This window comes from Perca fluviatilis, chromosome 7 (assembly GCF_010015445.1).
Source record: "Perca fluviatilis chromosome 7, GENO_Pfluv_1.0, whole genome shotgun sequence".
Taxonomy (NCBI): Eukaryota; Metazoa; Chordata; class Actinopteri; order Perciformes; family Percidae; genus Perca; species Perca fluviatilis.
The window spans coordinates 4,596,845-4,615,571 of NC_053118.1; the positions used below are offsets into that span (position 1 = coordinate 4,596,845).

An 18,727-nucleotide genomic window follows, 5' to 3' on the forward strand; every position below is an offset into this window, starting at 1 on the left:
TTACATCTGCATTGAAATTAAAGTACAAATAATGAAATGTCACTGGCTACAGAAACCCCAAATTACACAAACTTGTAAACAGTACAGAGTATTACTGACTACACTTTCAGAGATAAAGTAGGCTACTTGCTGTACCTGAACATTGGGATTAGATATATTGTAGGCCTATACCAAAACTACACTGAGTGTTAGTTATTATATACTATAACTATTCAAATATAAATGTATATAACATGTGTTACTTTGTGTTAAAGAATTAGAATTGAATAACCTATTTAATATTTATTACACTTTTGATTCATATTAAGGCTGTGAAATGATGAAAATGACTAGGCCCTATCAATGTTGTCTGTGAAGCTTTCACAACCAACCGCCAGGTCTTTGCCAGTTCCACAATAGTAAACCAAATATGAAAGACAAGGAAAAACTGCACTCTGATGGAAGACAGACAGAAAGTGCAAACTAGGATTTTTATGGTTAAACTTTTGGTTACATTTGGTGAATTATTTAAACCCCTTCCCTGTTTGTTAGCACGTTTAGAGTGGTACCAATACATGCCTGATGTTTTCCCGTTTAATTTAATACCATAATCTTCATCCTAGCAGCAAAACTGAGCTCACTACAACATCTCATATACAACCAAGTGAAATTGCGGTCTATGGAGGAAATATTTATTCATAATTCAAATTGAAAGTCCAAAGAGAAAACAAAGCGAGATCAAATTAAAAATATTATTATTTTTTTTTAATTTTCCATTTGGCTTTGGCTTTTGAATTTAATATTTGGCTTTTGAATTTCAATTTAACATTGGCTTTTAATTTTCATTTAATATTTGGCTTTTGAATTTCAATTTAACATTGGCTTTTAATGTTCATTTCATATTTGGCTTTTGAATTTCAATTTAACATTGGCTTTTAATTTTCATTTAATATTTGGCTTTTGAATTTCAATTTAACATTGGATTTTCATTTGGATTTAATATGTGGCTTTTGAATTTCCATTTAAAGGGGTGATAGAATGATTATATAGGGTATTTCACACTGTTCCTTATGGTCTCCTAATGGGGTATGTAACATTATGTGGGCTGAAATGGCCTGGTTGATATTTTATTGGCATATTATATTTTAGTATATTTTTATTGTAACAAGAGCTTTTCTTCCAAATATGGTATGGTCATGAATATTTAGATGAGCTGCGCGCTGCTTGGTTGAGCCTTAGCCCCGTACACAAACGTAGAGACGCGCGCTGATTAGTTGAGCGAATCGCCAATACACACACATTAGAAACGCGACAGAATCTAAGACACTGCAATGTTTCCTTACCAAATTCACTTCTGAAATTTTTTTATGCGAGAAATCAACTATATAAAGCTCAAATATGGGCCGTTTTACGAAAATGGATGGCTAATTGCAAATTTGGTAAAACTGTGTGTCGGAGTTCAGCTGCCTGTGTTGCTGCCTCGCCGCCCGGCCTGACTTCCTCACAGACCCCGGCCTGCCTTCCTCAACAGATCCCGGCCTGCTGTGAGCTCGATTGAGCTCCGGCACGGCTGCTACAGCCCACAGCTCCTCATACCTGCGCAAAGTCACCGTTTGGACTAATGGACAAGCTACCAAACACCGCTGCCTTGACAGATCTCCAGGGCCTGCATCTCCTCTCTTCCTGCTAGCTAAATGGCCCGTGTGTGAGAGTGAGATCGCGGTCAGCGAGCTTGTTACACCAGCAATCTCTTACCACATTAGCCATCCATTTTCGTAAAACGGCCCATATTTGACCTCTACATAGTTGATTTATCGCATAAAAATGTCTCAGAAGTGAATTTAATGCTAAAATAGCATATGAACAATGTATACAATTTCTGAGATCTGCACGACCTAGATTCAGAAGACTAACTGATCTCAGATCAGTTGTGTAGCCTATGCAAATGTTGGGGCGTGACAAACACAGACTAGAGCCAAAGGAGGAGGAGCCGAAATAGTTGACATCAACTATTTCGGCTCGTTGAGATTCGCCCGTTTTCAGAGGCAGTTTCAAATAGTGAGATTTGCAGAGAAAAGAGGTGTCAATGGGATTTAGAGGTTCCATGCATGTCCTAGTTACCCCCTAAACTGTCATTATTCAACTATGACAAGGTAAAATCAGTTTTGCATTCTATCACCCCTTTAACATTGCCTTTTCGTTTGGACTTGACACATGTTAATGTAAATGAGGAGGCGTGGCCCAAAGGCTGGTGGGAGGGTCTGAAACGAAAGGGGTGCAGAGGCACCTTATGAGCAGCAGGGGGAGATCTCTGCTGAGGAGCACACTGTTGAGCATCTGTCTGCAGCTTCACCACCTTGGCCAGGCTTGGCCTCTTATTTCACATGATAGAAAATGATGATGTAGGCTAAACACAAACGACATTTCATGCAACAACCGTGAAGTTTTCATGTAGTTACTATAATTGGGCCCGATTCTGATTCTGGTTCCCAACTTCGCGACAGGTGTGTCTGTTTAAAACACGGACTCAGGCAACTTCTCTCTTTTGATGTTATATTTAATTAAGCAACAGTAGAAACATGGGTGTGGGTAGCTCTGCTTATGTGTGTTTGTGTGGTCAGATCTCGAGGACGCACACACACACAATCTCAACCGGGTAGTCAGTCATCCTCCGAACTGCCACCTCCTTTTTCTTTCTCTCACTTCTTTCTCCGGGTGGTGCGCGCGGTGTGAAGTGCATGTCCACGCTATTCTCCAACATGTACTCACAACAATCACTCCTGATTGACGGCCTTTTGTACAGCCCGTGTAGGCTACTTTTTCAGACTTCCAGCTAACTAACTAAATAGCAGATGGAAATTATAAAAAAGCAATCGATTCTATAATCTAGATCGGGAGTTTGCCATAGTAGCAGCAGCAAACAACTAGAAACTTTTTACAATTTTCATCTGCTATTCCACCACTAAATTCACTATTGAGACTTTTTTATGCGATAAATTAACTGTGTAGAGTTTGAATATGGGCAGTTTTACAAACGTTGATGGCCAACTGCACATTTTATCCGATGTTGTCAGAAGCTTCAGTCTGACGGGACAGCCAGCTGGTGGCGGCCGGGATCACCTCCCTGCTGGCCGCCAGTGATGCTCACAGACACCGCTGTTAGCTGGAAGTCTGAAAAAGTAGCCTACACGGGCTGTACAAAAGGCCGTCAATCAGGAGTGATTGTTGTGAGTAGGCTACTTGTTGGAGAATAGCGCGGACACGCACCTCACACCGCACGCACCAAAAAAAAAGAGACGTCGCAGTTCGGACGATGACTATCAGGTTGAGATTGGCCCTCATTTATCAACCTAACGTAGAAACCAGCGCAGATATGAGCGCAGAAATCGTCTTACGACAGGCTTCACGTGTGATTCATGAAACGTTCGTATCACACCAATCAGAGCGTAAGAATGGTCGTACATTGATAAATGCAGCGGCTGGAAACGATCGTAATTTAAATACCACGCCCCAATATATTCTCGGTTTTGAGGCCTCGCCCCTGCAATTTACGACATGGCGAGACGTAATCTGGCTGAGAAGCGGCACTTTTCAGAGGTGGAGACTGAAACCCTGACATCTCAGGTTAATTTGCACTAACGTGTGTACTATTTGGCAGCCTGAAAACTGTAATTATAGGCTGTAGAAAGAATGCTTAATGGAAAGAGATCACTGATGCGGTCAACAGTGTTGTTTTGCCGTAGTAAATCGGACTCCAGCTGAAGTTTATTTAATTTATACATGCTTGACATATGTATTCTAGTCCTAATTATAGGCTTCTATTGCAATCTGTTAGGCCTATGTAGGTATACTTGTATTTAAATAAACACACGGTAGCGGTCCGGAGTTTATGCAGTGTCTTTTATTTTACTCGTGTTTTTTTTTTCATGAGTCAGAACGAGGCAACAGCTGAGGGAGAGCGTGTGTCCTCCGCCCCCCGTGCTGGACCACCACCTCGACCCTGTCTCCTGACAGCACAGGGGCTGGAAAAACAAGCCGAAATAACTCGGTCAATGGCAGAAATAAATCATTCACTTGAAAGAGAAACAAAAACCTGAAGAATAAATAAAAATGTGCATCGTCATGTTTCCTGTATTGAATATCATTGCCAAACATAACTAGGCTACCTTTTAAAAGTGAGGAATAATACCCTGTCTCATTTGTATAGCCCCCAGTTGGAGTGAGCTGGACACTGCTCTCTGGGCATCGGGTCATCTGGCTCCATCACTACATTTATGGCACCGTGTCTTCCTGCGCGATGAGGCTAAAACAATGTTGCAGACCGGCGCATAGAGGTCTTCTAAAAGAGTCAGATCTGCCATTGCTGATACATGATCAACTGATGACTTCTCCTTCTCCTGTTAAACTGCTTATATGCTGCACCGCAAGTCCACACTGACTCCAAAACTTGCGTACACGAGTTCAGACCAGACGTGAGATTTTTTCGCAGCCTACGCTCACGTTCAAATTGATAAATGCCGAGCTTTGCGTAGGAATCGGCGTACGCCCGTCCTACGCCTGTTTTAGGTCGTACGCACATTTCATAAATGAGGGCCAGTGTGTGTGTGTGCGTCCTCGAGATCTGACCACACACAAACACATGTAAGCAGAGCTACCCACACCCATGTTTCTACTGTTGCTTAATTAAATATAACATCAAAAGAGAGAAGTTGTCTGAATCGTGTTTTAAACAGACACACCTGGGGTGAAGTTGGGAACCAGAATCAGCTTTAAATACAGTCCTAATCTAGTCCTCACTAACACGGGCCCAATTATAGTAACTACATGAAAACTTCACGGTTGTTGCATGAAATGTCGTTTGTGTTTAGCCTACATCATCATTTTCTATCATGTGAAACAAGAGGCCAAGACAGCCTGGTTGTGAAGCTGCAGACAGACGCTCAACAGTGTGCTCCTCAGCAGTCAGCTCCCCCTGCTGTTCATAAGGTGCCTCTACACCCCTTTCGTTTCAGACCCTCCCACCAGCCTTTGGGCCACGCCTCCTCATTTACATTGACATGTGTCAAGTCCAAACGAAAAGGCAATGTTAAATGGAAATTCAAAAGCCAAACATTAAATCCAAATGAAAATCCAGTGTTAAATTGAAATTCAAAAGCCAAATATTAAATGAAAATTAAAAGCCAATGTTAAATTGAAATTCCAAAGCCAAATATTAAATGAAAATTAAAAGCCAATTTTAAATTGAAATTCAAAAGCCAAATATTAAATTCAAAAGCCAAAGCGAAATGGAAAATAAAACATAAAAAAATAATATTTTTAAGGTCCGTGTACTTTTTCGTTCATTCGATTTTCATTTCATAAACAGGTATTAAAAAACAAAAAACGAATGGTTATTTGATTTTCGTTTTAAAACACGACATTTGAAATTGAAATACAATGCGTTTTTTCTTTTTCATTGTCGAAATGGGATGGGAGAAATTTAAAATATGCTGTGATTTTCATTTTCTATTTTATATAACAAAAATAAAATCACTCGAAAACAGAAACGAAAAAAGGCTTGTTTTTTCATATTCAGAGACCGGATGTTGTCATTTCCAAGGCAACAGCGCCAGCCTAGCCTACCAGTGTTCAGCCCAGGCCAAAATTACTTTGGAAACCTAGCTATACTCTTGATAATCCTTGGGGGGAATTTTATTTCATAATGTCACATGTATTTATTACCCTCTCTCCCTGCCTCCCTGTCTCTACCCGCCGCAGACAACTTCGCCCGAAGAGAGTCGAACCAGCGGAGCAAATAGACTTTCGGTTCACGGCTGTAACGTAACCGTTACGCCACCGTTAACAATCCCAGCAAACGTTCTGTTGCTGCCGTTAAGCTTGCTGATCTGGCAGAGAGTCACCGGGGGTTCGGGATCAGATCATAGGGATCAGACCTCCGGTGCTGGGTCTAATATTCTAATATTAGCTGCTGCTGCAGCTAGCTAGCAGGTAGCCACCAGCCCTGTGACCTCGGTCCTCGCGGTTCGCTCCCCGGGACTGACTCTGCAGAGCTGGCGTTACCCGCTCTATGATCAATGAGCAATGATCAAGGATTACCAAATGTCTCTCTCATATTGCTCCTCATAACCACTGAAAAACTAAAAAATCTAACCCAAAGTACAATTATTATGGACGTTAGCTGACATTAAGGGTTTCTGCTTCATTAAGGGAAATTGTAAGGAAAAAGCTTAACGTGGTTAACCATTAAGCTTTTTCACGTTTATAAACAGTGATCAAAAAATCTAACCCAAAGTCGTTATGGACGTTATCTGACTGATAACTGACTGATATTTGATTGATCATTGTTTAGGTACATTAAAGTTAAGCTTTTTCACGTTAAGCGTTTTAGAATGTCCCTGCTGCTGCTGAGGGAATCTGTAGCCTAACTTCCGTTTTTTGCCCCCCTTTACATAAATATACATATGGCTATGAAATAGATCATGAAATACAGGCTTTAGTCATAATAGTTCAATAGCCTAAATACATGTATGTTTTACTATGTATTTCGAGGGACTTTTATTTATTCCATCTATTTATATGCACGTTATATTTAAAGGAAGTTTGGTTATCTCACAGACTCAGACTAAAAGCAGCAGCAAGCCTGCCTGACATCAGTGCATCATAGCATATCACTATCTGCAAATAAAATAAAATATGAATAAATCACGAGCGCGGCAGATTCCCAGCTCAGCTAGAGCGGGTAACGCAGCTCTGCAGACGGACCAGAGTCTGTCAGCACTGGGGGGCGAACCACGGGGACCGAGGTCACAGGGCTGGTGGCTAGCTGCTAGCTAGCTGCAACAGCAGCTAATATTAGAATAGACCCAGCACCGGAGGTCTGATCCCCATGATCTGATCCCGAACCGCCGGTGACTCTCTGCCAGATCAGCAACAGAACGTTTGGGATTGTTAACGGTGGCGTAACGGTAACGTTACAGCCGTGAACTGAAAGTCTGTTTCCTCAGCTGGTTCGACTCTCTTGGGGCGAAGTTGTCTGCGGCGGGTAGAGACAGAGAGTCAGAGGGAGGCAGGGAGAGAGGGGAATAAATAAATGTGGCATTATGAAATAAAATCCCCCCCCCAAGCATTATCAAGAGCACAGGTTTCCAAAGTAATTTTAGCCTGGGCTGAAAGCAACACTGGTAGGCTAGGCTGGCGTTGTTGCCTTGGAAATGACAACATCCGGTCTCTGAATATGAAAAAACAAACCTTTTTTCATTTCTATTTCCGAGTGATTTTATTTTTGTTATATGAAATAGAAAATGAAAATCACAGCATATTTTTAATTTCTCCCATCCCCTTTTGACCATGAAAAGGAAAAAAATGCCTTGTATTTCGATTTCAATTGTTGTATTTTAAAACGAAAATCAAATAACCATTCGTTTTTTGTTTTTTAAGTCTGATTATGAAATGAAAATCGAATGAACGAAAAAGTACACGGACCTTTTCATTTGATCTCGCTTTGTTTTCTCTTTGGACTTTCAATTTCTCTTTGGACTTTCAATTTGAATTATGAATAAATCTTTCCTCCATAGCGGTCAACCCGCGATTCATTTCTAATGCATTTAATGTTTCAAATTAACCTAACAGAAATTATTAAATACGTTAAGTTTGACAGCACTAAATGGCACGATCATTTTCATAATAATGATGCACATGCTCATGTTGAGCTGACAACATGCAATTCGCTAAGATAGGGATAAAGGCAGCCTATAGTGTTTACTGCTCCTGGCATTTACCAGTAATGCTGATGTGAAATTAACTCACGTCTGATGATGTATGTCTTCTTCTTCAGTTTTATTTTTACACATAGCATGTAAGTGATTGTATTTGTGCCCCCTGCTGTTGGCTGTTAATATCACTTTAATAGACTTCTTTTTTGTGCCGACGGTCGTCGGTTGGACGGCCGTTCTGGACTTTTCCAGATCGCACAGATTGTCAGTCCGTCCCTGTTAACGTGCTTAACTCGTAGGTGGTAGCTCAAGCTTGACGTGCTTCGGTGATATTTTAATTCGGCTTTACACAATGTGCATATGGCTTTCGACTTTGAAAGTGCTGACGTGCTGATGTGTACGGTAAGCGTGTTGTGTCACTTCCGGTGTTCCCGTGTTACAAATGCCAGTTTCACTGATCTTACAGTTGCTAAAATGCTGTTAGCTACTTTAGCTTAGCCATTAGCAATGGCTAATTCCTCTCCCTCTCCTGCTCTCTCTTGCTCTGTGTGTCAAATGTTTAGCTATTCCTCTGCCTCCTTTAGTGATAAAGATACATGTAATAAATGTAGTATATTCGCTGCTCTGGAGGCAAGGCTTAGTGAGTTTGAGGCATGGCTCCGCACCATGGAATCAGAATCATATGCTTCCGTAGCTAGCCAGCGCCACGTAGCTCATGCGGGCCAACATACTGTGGCTTCCGTAGCTTCTGCTAGCTGTCCCCTGGCAGTCCCCGAGCAGCCGGGCGAGTGGGTGACTGTCCGAAGGAGGCGTAGCGGAGGGAAGCGTAGCATTAGATCTAAACCAGGGAGTGCACATGATGACGGTCGCTCTAAACCGGAGCATCTTCGCCTCTCTAACAGTTTCTCCCTACTCAGTGATACATCCGCTGATAAGCCAATTCTCTATACTGCGATATGTGAAGCCGGCGGCCCCAGCAGCTACAGCACCTACGGTACTTACGGTACCTAATGTACTTGCACTTACTACTTGTTGTCTGGAGTTTGCACCTTCAAGGTTGAACACAAATAATTGTAAGTCGCTTTGGATAAAAGCGTCAGCTAAATGATGTAATGTAATGGAATAGAGTCCTCAAGATCAGAGCTGTTCAACAAAATATCATCTGCAAATAATGACATTGAGCTGCTATTGGATTTAATCTGGACATTACAGATTTTATTTTGCCGGTTCAAAAGAGATTGCAAACAGCACGGGGGAAAGCGGGCATCCCTGTCGCGAGCCCCGCTCGATGGGAAATGGCTGAGAATGCAAGCCATTGGTTGAGACTATGGCGGTGGGATTCGCATATAAAGTGCGCACCATGTCAATGAATTTGGCCCCCAAACCAAGCCTCTCCATTACTTGCCATAGTAAGTAGTTCCACTCTAGGTAGTCGAAAGCCTTTTCCGCGTCCACTGATAAAACCGCTGCCGTTGTTGGAAGTTTTTTTTGCTTCTTCTGATAAAACTGCTGCCGTTGTTGGAAGGTTTTTTTGCTTCTTCTATTACATGAAAAAGTCTGTGTACGTTGTCTGCAGCATGACGCTTTGGTATAAAACATATTGGGACCTACCATTTTACAAGCTTTAACTTCAGCCATAGAGAAGGGTACTTTCCACCAACAAACCAACACTGCGCTAATTTCCGTTATACACAAAAAGGGCAAAGATCTTACGGATTGCTCAAATTTCAGGCCCATCAGCCTCATCAGGACTGATATTAAGCTTTATTCCATAGTCTTGGCTGTTCGCCTAGAGCGCTTTATCGAGAAGCTAGTCCACCCCGACCAATCAGGTTTTATACCTACTGTACTGCATTCATATCTCCCCCTATAATTAGTGAATATTCATTGAAAGAAAGCAATTCATTGGTTAGGCGCAGGACAAACTTTCATCATATGTACATATACCGAAACAAAGGCTATTTTCCTACTCCTTATTGTGGTACATATATAAGATATCACGCCTGATAGGTCTTTACTACTTTTGTTTATGGTGAGTGGGCATTTCCGCGACAGCAATACAATGGAGCCTTTGAGTTTGGTGTCATCACTAGATGAGGCAGCAACCTTGAAGTATTTATTTTGTAGAAGATATACATCTCTTTTACGTGAATGTGACTCTTGTATAAGCGCCACATTTAGGTTCTTCCTTCTTAAATAGTCCAGGAATTTAGCTCGTTTGATTATCTAGAAGCCAGCCACTTTCATTACAGCAATCACCCCAGCCAGCATTTAACTCTAGTGCCTGGTGCTTACGACCCTAACGGCAGTTTAATGAAGCATCGGGAAACTGACCATATCAGACCCAGCACCTGAGTCACAACAGTGGCCATCCAAACGTTAGCTAGCTACATCTCTGTTAGCGCTACCGGTGTCTGTGCCGAAAATCTCCTCCCTGCAAAATTTATCCCCCCTTCGCGTTTAGCTGTCTTTACGGTTAGCTAAATTAACCCGACAAATGGTGGGTTAAGCACTGTCGTGCTTCAAGGTGCACTCCCAGGTGAGGACTTCTTCTCTGAAATAGATAGCAATAACTTCACAGACACAGATATGTATTAATACAATAGGCTTCTATAGAAGGAGAGCATCACTCCGTAAGCAGACTCCGCAGTCTGCTTCTCACCAGTGAGCTCTGACTCTCTTCCTCTTTTGCCTGTCTTTTATTGAAGTTTAACAAGGGCAGTTACATATCACACACGAACATCTGTCTCTACAAAGTGGGCTGTTGCTTTTGATGGATTGTGACTGAGCCAGGTCTTGGTGTCCTCCGTCCTTGCTTACTGCATCCCACAGAGGAACATGTCCTCCTTTGCACGATGCAGGCCACCTGTGTGCAGCCTTGGCTCTGTTCTTGTGCAGCATACTTTTAGCTCGTTAAGTCTAGGCAGCTTGCTGTAATAATTAGGCAGTATATTATAGGAACATAAGTCATTTGGTCAGCAAAGCGTGTGTATCTATATCCCACAATTCCCCCTTTTGAACTCTACTAGAGTTCAACATACCAAAAAGAGAAAAGAGAAAGGTCAGAGAAAACGAGATATTCCAAAAACAAAAATAGAGTCAGAACATGGCACGTCTAGGTAAAGGCACTTCTAGGTAAAAATCACTTCTAGATAAATTGTAAAACACTTCAGTAGAAAATGTAAAAGATGGTAAAAAATGTAGAAAATGGAAAAACACTTCTAATATTAAGAGCATACTTCTGTTAACTTTTTATGGAATAAAAAGTTCCCACCTCCTGGACTCACCTAAGTTGAGTCCACAACATAAATATTTACAATTACAAGGCACTTAAGTTCTTCTAGGGTAACACCTAGGTGGGGCAGTTTTGGCGGGGGAGTTCAAAATCATACCAGAAAATGAAAGTAACAATGGGGACGCTATGTACCCCTAAGATCACCTTACAACACATCTAGCAAGCTTATTCCTTCCCTGGCAAGTCTCTTCCCATACAAGTTACTTATAACAGCACCGCTTTATAAGTTGGTTTTAACCCTCAGCTCAGACTCAAACCAGACAACTCCTGCAATTTGCACACAATGAAAAATGGTTAATGAAAACGGCGGCGGTCGGAGGGGCGTGTGTTAAAGAAAACACGCCCAATAAGTTGGGTTCAACGGTGGATGGTAGCTTGGCACGCTACATGTAGGAGAGAAAGCGCTTATTTCACCTTTCTCCCTGGTGATTCTCTTCTTCAGGTCACAGGGGTGGACTACCCTGGACCTTGTTGGACACTGGAGAGGATTATTCTGCCTCTTTTTCCCTAGTGTCTGGCGGAGAGCCCTCCGCGCTGGCAGCCAGATCTCTGGCTACTTCCTTGGTGGAGCGGCCTGGCTCCTGGGCTGCAGCACACTGGCTCCAGTGGTACCACTGTTTACCTTTTCCCTCGAGCTGTACTGCGTGGGATGTTCTCGCCGTCACTCTGAAGGGCCCCTGCCAGCGAGGTTCAGACCACTTCCTCTTGATTGCTTTCAGGAGCACCCACTCAGCGTCTGGAGGAGTTTTGGTTTCTGCGTCTGGGTGTGCTGCGGTCACCTGTTTAGAAAACAAAGAGACTGTGCCCTGTAGCTGGCGGAAAAAGGCGTTGTGAGAAATGGTTACAGGTGAAGGCTCAGTAAGTGGAAGCTGAGACCAGGGCCCCGGGAAACACCTCCCTGTTTGTAGCTCATATGGTGAGAGGCCTGTCCTACTGTTTACTGACATTCTTATCGTCATGAGAGCCAGGGGGAGGGCTTGCAGCCAATTCATCCCTGTTTGGTTGCATATTTTAGACATTTTGTTTTTTAAGGTCAGGTTCATCCTTTCTACCTTGCCTTGAGATTCAGGGTGGTATACGGAGCCAAATTTATGCTTTAGCCCCAACATGAGTTCCACCTTTTGCAAATCTTTGTTTTTGAAATGGGAACCATTATCTGACTTTATCCTTTCGGGGAACCCATGCTGGGGAATGTATTGGTTGATTAGAAATTTAATTACGGTCTGAGCGTCTTCATTTTTTGCGGGCATGGCCTCTGGCCATCCAGTGTAGGAATCCACACACACCAGCAAATACCTGCAACCCTGTACCCTGTCCGTCATGTCAGTGTAGTCAATCACAATCTCTTTCCCTGCCACTGTCTCAAGGGGGTAATGTCCCCCGTCTGGTTTCACTGTAGGCTTAGGGTTGAATGCTTGGCATTGGGGACAGGTCTTGGTTACCTGCTCTACCATTGGTTTCATGAATGGATGCCACCAATGTTGTAGGTTTCTCAACATCTGACTGACCCCTACATGTCCCACCCCATGAGCTTCTTCTAGGGCCGTCTCCCGTACCCCTGGTGGCAGAATAGGTCTACCATCCGGGCCCCGCCACAACCCCTCACTTTGCATAGCTCCCCTGCTTTTCCAAACAGTTTTTTCTTGTGGGGAAGCTCGTGCTTGTAACTCAATGATTGTTTCTTTGCTAAGCTCGGCCCTGGTTTCTAGGTCTGCAGTCATCATTAGATGGTGTGCCAAATATCCTGCTGCGGTTTTTGCGGCGCTGTCTGCTGCTTCATTTCCCTTACTCACTCTATCTTGAGTATTGCTGTGGCCCTTACATTTGACTATAGCTACCTTGGCTGGTAGGAGAATAGCTTTTGCTAATCTTTTCATTTCTTCCTCATGTTTAATAGGTTTTCCTCCTGCTGTCAAAAACCCTGCCCTCTGCCACTGTGGTAATTCGAGGTGAGCTGCTCCTGTTGCATAGGCTGAGTCAGAGTATACAGTTACTGCTTGATTTTTTCCTAGCTCTAAGGCTCTGATGAGTGCTTCCACTTCTGCTTTCTGTGCTGACTGCGCACCTTGCATCCTTTCTGCTTCTAATGTTACCACTTCCCCTCCTGTGTCTTCAACCACTGCATATGCTGCTTTCAGTCCCTCAGTCTCATGTCTAAAACAACACCCATCTGTGAATAGCACTCTTCCTTCCCCTAGTGGTTGTGCAGCTAAGTCTGGTCTGACTTTTTCCACTTTTCTTGTCCTGTCCTCACACTCATGTGGTTCCCCCTCCCCCATCTGGTCTGCCATGTTAATGCCTTCATGTGTAAAGGTCAGGTTTGGGGCCTGCAAAACTTTGCTGATTCGCCTTTGTCTGGTTGATGTGAGTGAAAACATGGCTGAGTTAACAAAGGACACTATGCTGTGGGAGGTCAACACTATCAGGGGGTGTCCCATAACTATGTGTGATGATTTCTGAATGCATTTTGCCACCCTGCAGCATGTTGTGGCAGGCAGGCTGGCGTTTTCAATTTGTTCAAATGGGATGCTCATGTAGTTCAATACTACTCTGTCACCCCCTTTTTCTGAAACAAAACCCCATTAGTTGCTTGTTTTGTTTCAGAAACATCCAAAGTGGAAGGGCAGGGGAGTAGTTTGGGCAGGCCAGATTTGCTGCTGCAGCAAGGGATTGTTTAAGTTTAATGAATGCCTCATTGCCTTCAAATGTCCAGTCTAAGGCTGAGGACAAATTGCGCATGCCCTGTTGGCGCCCACATAGCCCGGAGGGGATCTGTAAGGTCGACATAGCCTGGAACATAGGATTTGCTGTAGCCTGTCAAGCCCAAAAATGACAACATGTCTTTTACAGTACATGGGGTTTTCGGTGGGCCAAAATAACTGATCTGTGTGCAGGGGAAACACCTACACCACTGCCTGAAAGGATTCTGCCCCGAAAAAGGTAACTTCTCTTCTACAGACTTGTATTTTCTTCCTGCTTACTTTGTAACCCTCCCTAGCCAGGGTGGTCAAAACATCTTTGGTAGCCTGCAGACAGGCAATTGGCGGGTTGCAGCTATCAGAAGATCATCTACATATTGTACCAGAACGATGTCAGGTGGTAGGGTACAATCTGTCAGTGAGTTTTTCAGAACTTTGTTAAACAGGCCTGGGGAGAGGTTAAACCCTTGTGGTAGGCGTGTGTATCGCATGGGGCGGACCCATGTATGTGAATGAGAAAATATCTCGCAGATGTTCGGCCAGAGGGAGGCAGAAAAATGCATTTGAGAGATCTAACACTGTGTACCAGTGGTGTTGTGGTCCTATGTCAGCGAGAGCAACATGTGGGTTAGGTACAGTGAGAGTGGTGTCTACAATGAGATCATTTATGGCGCGCAGGTCATGAACCATCCTATATTTACCTGTTTCTGCTTTCAAAACTGGGAGGATAGGTGTGTTCCACTGGGAACGAGAGGGTTCTAACACCCCTGCCTCAATCAATCCTGTGACTGTATCTGAAATGCCTAGCTGCTTTTCCCTAGAGCATGAGTATTGTGGTATCCATACAGGCGGAGATGGCCTACTGATGTAGGTTTAGTGCATTGTGCCCCGCTGACCTTTCAGCGGGGCACAATGCACTAAACCTACATCAGTCGGTGTTTGTGACCAGAGAGTGGTGGGAAGACCATCTAACATGGCTTTAGCATCTTGATGGTCAGTCCTTTCCCTACCATGGTGCCTAGCAATTAAGTCATGTTGGAGAAAAGCTGTGTCTCAACCCTCACAGAATGCGGAAGGTTTTGGTGGAGGGAGAGTATTGAACCTTGGGGAGAGGAGTGAGTGTCCAGTCGGTGGCAGTCAGGGCTGTCTTGACCATGGGACCTAATGATTTGGCCTCATACCCTGGGTGCAGGGCAAGTGAAACATGTGGGGCAGATTCCTCAGTCATAACAAACCATGGCAACTGATCAGGGGTTAGCTGGACCGCGGCGGCTACGCCTTCAGGTCCCACAAAGATGTTTTGAGAGTGGATGTCCCATCTGGTGTCCGCTATCGTGTCAAAAGCGTCTTGATAACAGAGATCAGAGTGGACATCATAATTTAGGGTGACATGTGGGGGATCTGGGGGAGGGACAAAGGGTGCAACTTGCGAGATCCAGGGCTTCCAGAGGAAGAACTGTTTCAGGATGCCCCCGGAGCCCGGGCCTTCTGGAGACAACATAGCCCAGTAAATGTCAGCATAGGAGTCAGAGGTGGGGGAAAGGATGTATTGTCCGTGGCCCTGGTTTCCTTCAGAACAGGTCATTTGACGGCCGTCAGGGAAAGTCAGTAATATTCCATCAGCACAACACAGGATAGACACGCCCAGTTTTATGAGGAGATCTCTGCCAAGGAGGTTCATAGGAACCGTGGGAGAAACAACATATGGATGGAGGACGCATTGGTTCCCTATAGCTGTATGCAGTGGTTTTGTTATTGGCAGTTTTTGCTTTTCCCCAGAGAAACCCATCACCGTAATGTGACTTGGTGAAATGTGTTGTGATGGACAATGTCTGATTGTTGAGCAAGTAGCTCCTGTGTCAACTAAGAAGGGCTGAACAGTTCCTTCTACTCTCATGGACACCATGGGATCTGCCGTGGTCCCTGGGTCCTGTTGCTCTGCTGGGGAGTGTCATTGTGGCAACTGCTGGCCTGGTTCCCAGCCAGTCCAGTTCCATTCAGCCATCTGCAGTTGCGCTTGGGGTGGACGTCGGTGGTCCCGGGGGTGGCTGGTATGGACCCCCTTGCTGGTAACCCCTTCCCCTTGGTGACTGACCCCCATTTAGCGGACACTCCCTAGACCAGTGTCCCATCTGACCACAGGCAAAGCAGGCCCCTGGAGTTCCCCCTGGGGGGGCCGGCCCCCCCCTCCCTGGTCTCCCTCCTCCTCTCCCATATCCCCTCCCACTATTTTGTTGCCATTGGGGAGGACCCCGCCCTATAGGGTGGGGGTTGGGCATAGGATTGTGGTTGTGTGTGTGGAGGGGCTGGAATCCAGTCAGGAATGGGGAAAAGGTCAGGAGTGGGGGGCCCTGCAGTTAAAGCCATGAGTCTCTGTAATTGCCACTCATCAGTTGGTTGCCTAATCTTCCCCCTGTGGGTTTGGTCCTGGCCCGCAAACGGGGCTGAGGGGACACATCTGCCAAGCCCTGTAACTTCCACTGCTCCTTCCTTAACATCAAACACTGGGTACAACCCTGTAGTGGGCTGAGGTGGTGAGTACGATGGAGGTTTATGTGGTTGTGTATGACCTGTATTATCAACCATTAGATGCCTCACTCCCTGCCAAAATAGCGCCCATAGTGCCCACTTCTTCCTATCTTGACTTGCTTTATCTCTCCTATCCTTGGCTTCTCCCTTTTTTAGCCAACTGCCTGTTTTCACATCTTTCTGTGCTTCTTCCTGATCCTGACCTGCTCTCTTTTCCTGTCTCCAAAATGCTGCTAACAGTGGATCTGTGCATTTAGCAATTTCCCCCTGATCGGTCAGTATCTGATTAACATCTTTCCTCATTTGTATCATCATATCCTCTGCCTCCTTCCCTGTCCCATAGGCCGCGTTCACTGCTTTTTCCATTACTTCTAACTGCTCCCCAACTGGCTTATATGGTCCTTTAATTCCCCATCCCCCGTCATCTATTTCTCTATCAAATTCTCCGTCCATTTCCTTAACTAGTAACACTGGTCTTTATGAGATTGCCAAAATATGCTTATTAATTTTGCCAGAAATATTTATCCAAAACTGCCACACACTCAATACTTCTAAATTGCCACACAGAAATCCCTCGATCTAAATATCCACAATTTACTTCAACAGTCCACTGCTTTATGTTAACACCGTCAGGTTTCAGGCAGTGCTGCTGCTTCAATTGCTTCTATTTAGCATTCATACACATTGATCATTCATGCATTACCCTTAATTTGGATGAGTCAATTTTTCATTTCATTTTTATTTATTTATTTATTTATTTTTTTAAAACCTTGATTGTGGCCAGTTGAGATTTATGGGACACTATGTCCCTGGTTCTCAACCCTTAAACAGGAAAGTAATATTCCTATTTGACACCAAAATCAAGTTTCCCTATGATTTTGGCCAGCTGAGATCTATGGCTCGCTATACCCTGGTTCTCAGCCTTTGGACAATCGAACTAGCTCAATTGTCTGACACCAAAACCAACAAGTCATGTGAACATTGGATTATTTTGTCATATCACCTAAATAGTGTGAAATGGTTCAATAATACAATCGTTCACCAGTCATACCTAGGAGACTTCAACTCCTTTGGGGACTTACCTCTACTGTGGAGGACTTACCCCAGGGGACTTACCTCTACTATGGAGGACTTACCCCGGGGGACTTACCTCTACTATGGAGGACTTACCCCTACAATTACCTGGGACTTACCTCTACTATGGAGGACTTACCCCGGGGGACTTACCTCTACTATGGAGGACTTACCCCTACAATTACCTGGGACTTACCTCTACTATGGAGGACTTACCCCGGGGGACTTACCTCTACTATGGAGGACTTACCCCTACAATTACCTGGGACTTACCTCTACTATGGAGGACTTACCCTTATTAACCTTAACTTAACCTTTTTGTTTTTAAGATGTCTCAATTCTCGGGTGTTTCAACCCAGCCAAAACCGCTCCTCGTCAAGACACGGGTGGAGTTGCCAAACTCAGACTTTCACAAATATTTCCTCATATTTGTTCCATAAACCATACCATATTTCCTGTACCTTTATAGAAATGGAAGTTGTCACTATGTATTTAATTAATTATTTTTAGCGGTCTGTGGGTTACTAAGACGTTGAACACCCTTGATTTAGAATAGTCAATGCAGAATAATGGTCTGCTTACCTTATTTATGGCGCCAGATGTTCAACGCGACTTTTCACCCTTGGACCGAACCTTTGTCAATCAATTTGAAGAATCCTCTTTTTGTTTTTATCCCAGACGAGCCCCCAATTGTCGTGCTTCAAGGTGCACTCCCAGGTGAGGACTTCTTCTCTGAAATAGATAGCAATAACTTCACAGACACAGATATGTATTAATACAATAGGCTTCTATAGAAGGAGAGCATCACTCCGTAAGCAGACTCCGCAGTCTGCTTCTCACCAGTGAGCTCTGACTCTCTTCCTCTTTTGCCTGTCTTTTATTGAAGTTTAACAAGGGCAGTTACATATCACACACGAACATCTGTCTCTACAAAGTGGGCTGTTGCTTTTGATGGATTGTGACTGAGCCAGGTCTTGGTGTCCTCCGTCCTTGCTTACTGCATCCCACAGAGGAACATGTCCTCCTTTGCACGATGCAGGCCACCTGTGTGCAGCCTTGGCTCTGTTCTTGTGCAGCATACTTTTAGCTCGTTAAGTCTAGGCAGCTTGCTGTAATAATTAGGCAGTATATTATAGGAACATAAGTCATTTGGTCAGCAAAGCGTGTGTATCTATATCCCACAGCACCAAAACAAAAAGTTAAGATTACAGAAAAGTGAAGGGGAGATCATTCCGAGCAGCTGGGAGATGTTCTGCTGCTGCACAATAGGCATCGAACGTCCTCGCCATCGTGGAGATTCCCCCGGCAATCCACACCCATCTCTCAGCCTCGTTGAGTAGCTAGCTAGCATTACAACAAACCCCGTCCGCCCCGGTGTTGAAACCATCCAAAAGGTGACATTGATATGTGAAATATTTTGTGATTTAGCTGCTGGCTAA

General features: G+C 44.1%; 1 protein-coding gene and 1 long non-coding RNA gene across 2 annotated transcripts; both read right to left on the reverse strand.

Annotated features, from left to right (window-relative positions):
• Positions 1-14,540: 14,540 nt before the first annotated feature.
• On the reverse strand, positions 14,541-15,707 carry LOC120562255. The gene has a single exon (XM_039805873.1). It carries the CDS (start codon positions 15,589-15,591, stop codon positions 14,746-14,748), a length of 846 nt encoding a protein of 281 aa, XP_039661807.1. The 5' UTR covers positions 15,592-15,707; the 3' UTR covers positions 14,541-14,745.
• Positions 15,708-16,979: 1,272 nt separating this feature from the next.
• On the reverse strand, positions 16,980-18,465 carry LOC120562256. The gene is made up of 2 exons (XR_005639724.1): positions 17,365-18,465; positions 16,980-17,330 (listed from the first exon to the last, which is right to left on the reverse strand). It is a non-coding gene; the product is annotated as an uncharacterized LOC120562256 (long non-coding RNA).
• Between the last annotated feature and the right edge of the window lie 262 nt (positions 18,466-18,727).

Coding starts and splice junctions, on each gene's coding strand:
- LOC120562255 (XM_039805873.1), bottom strand. CDS start 15,591: ATGGTGTCCATGAGAGTAGAAGGAACTGTTCAGCCCTTCTTAGTTGAC.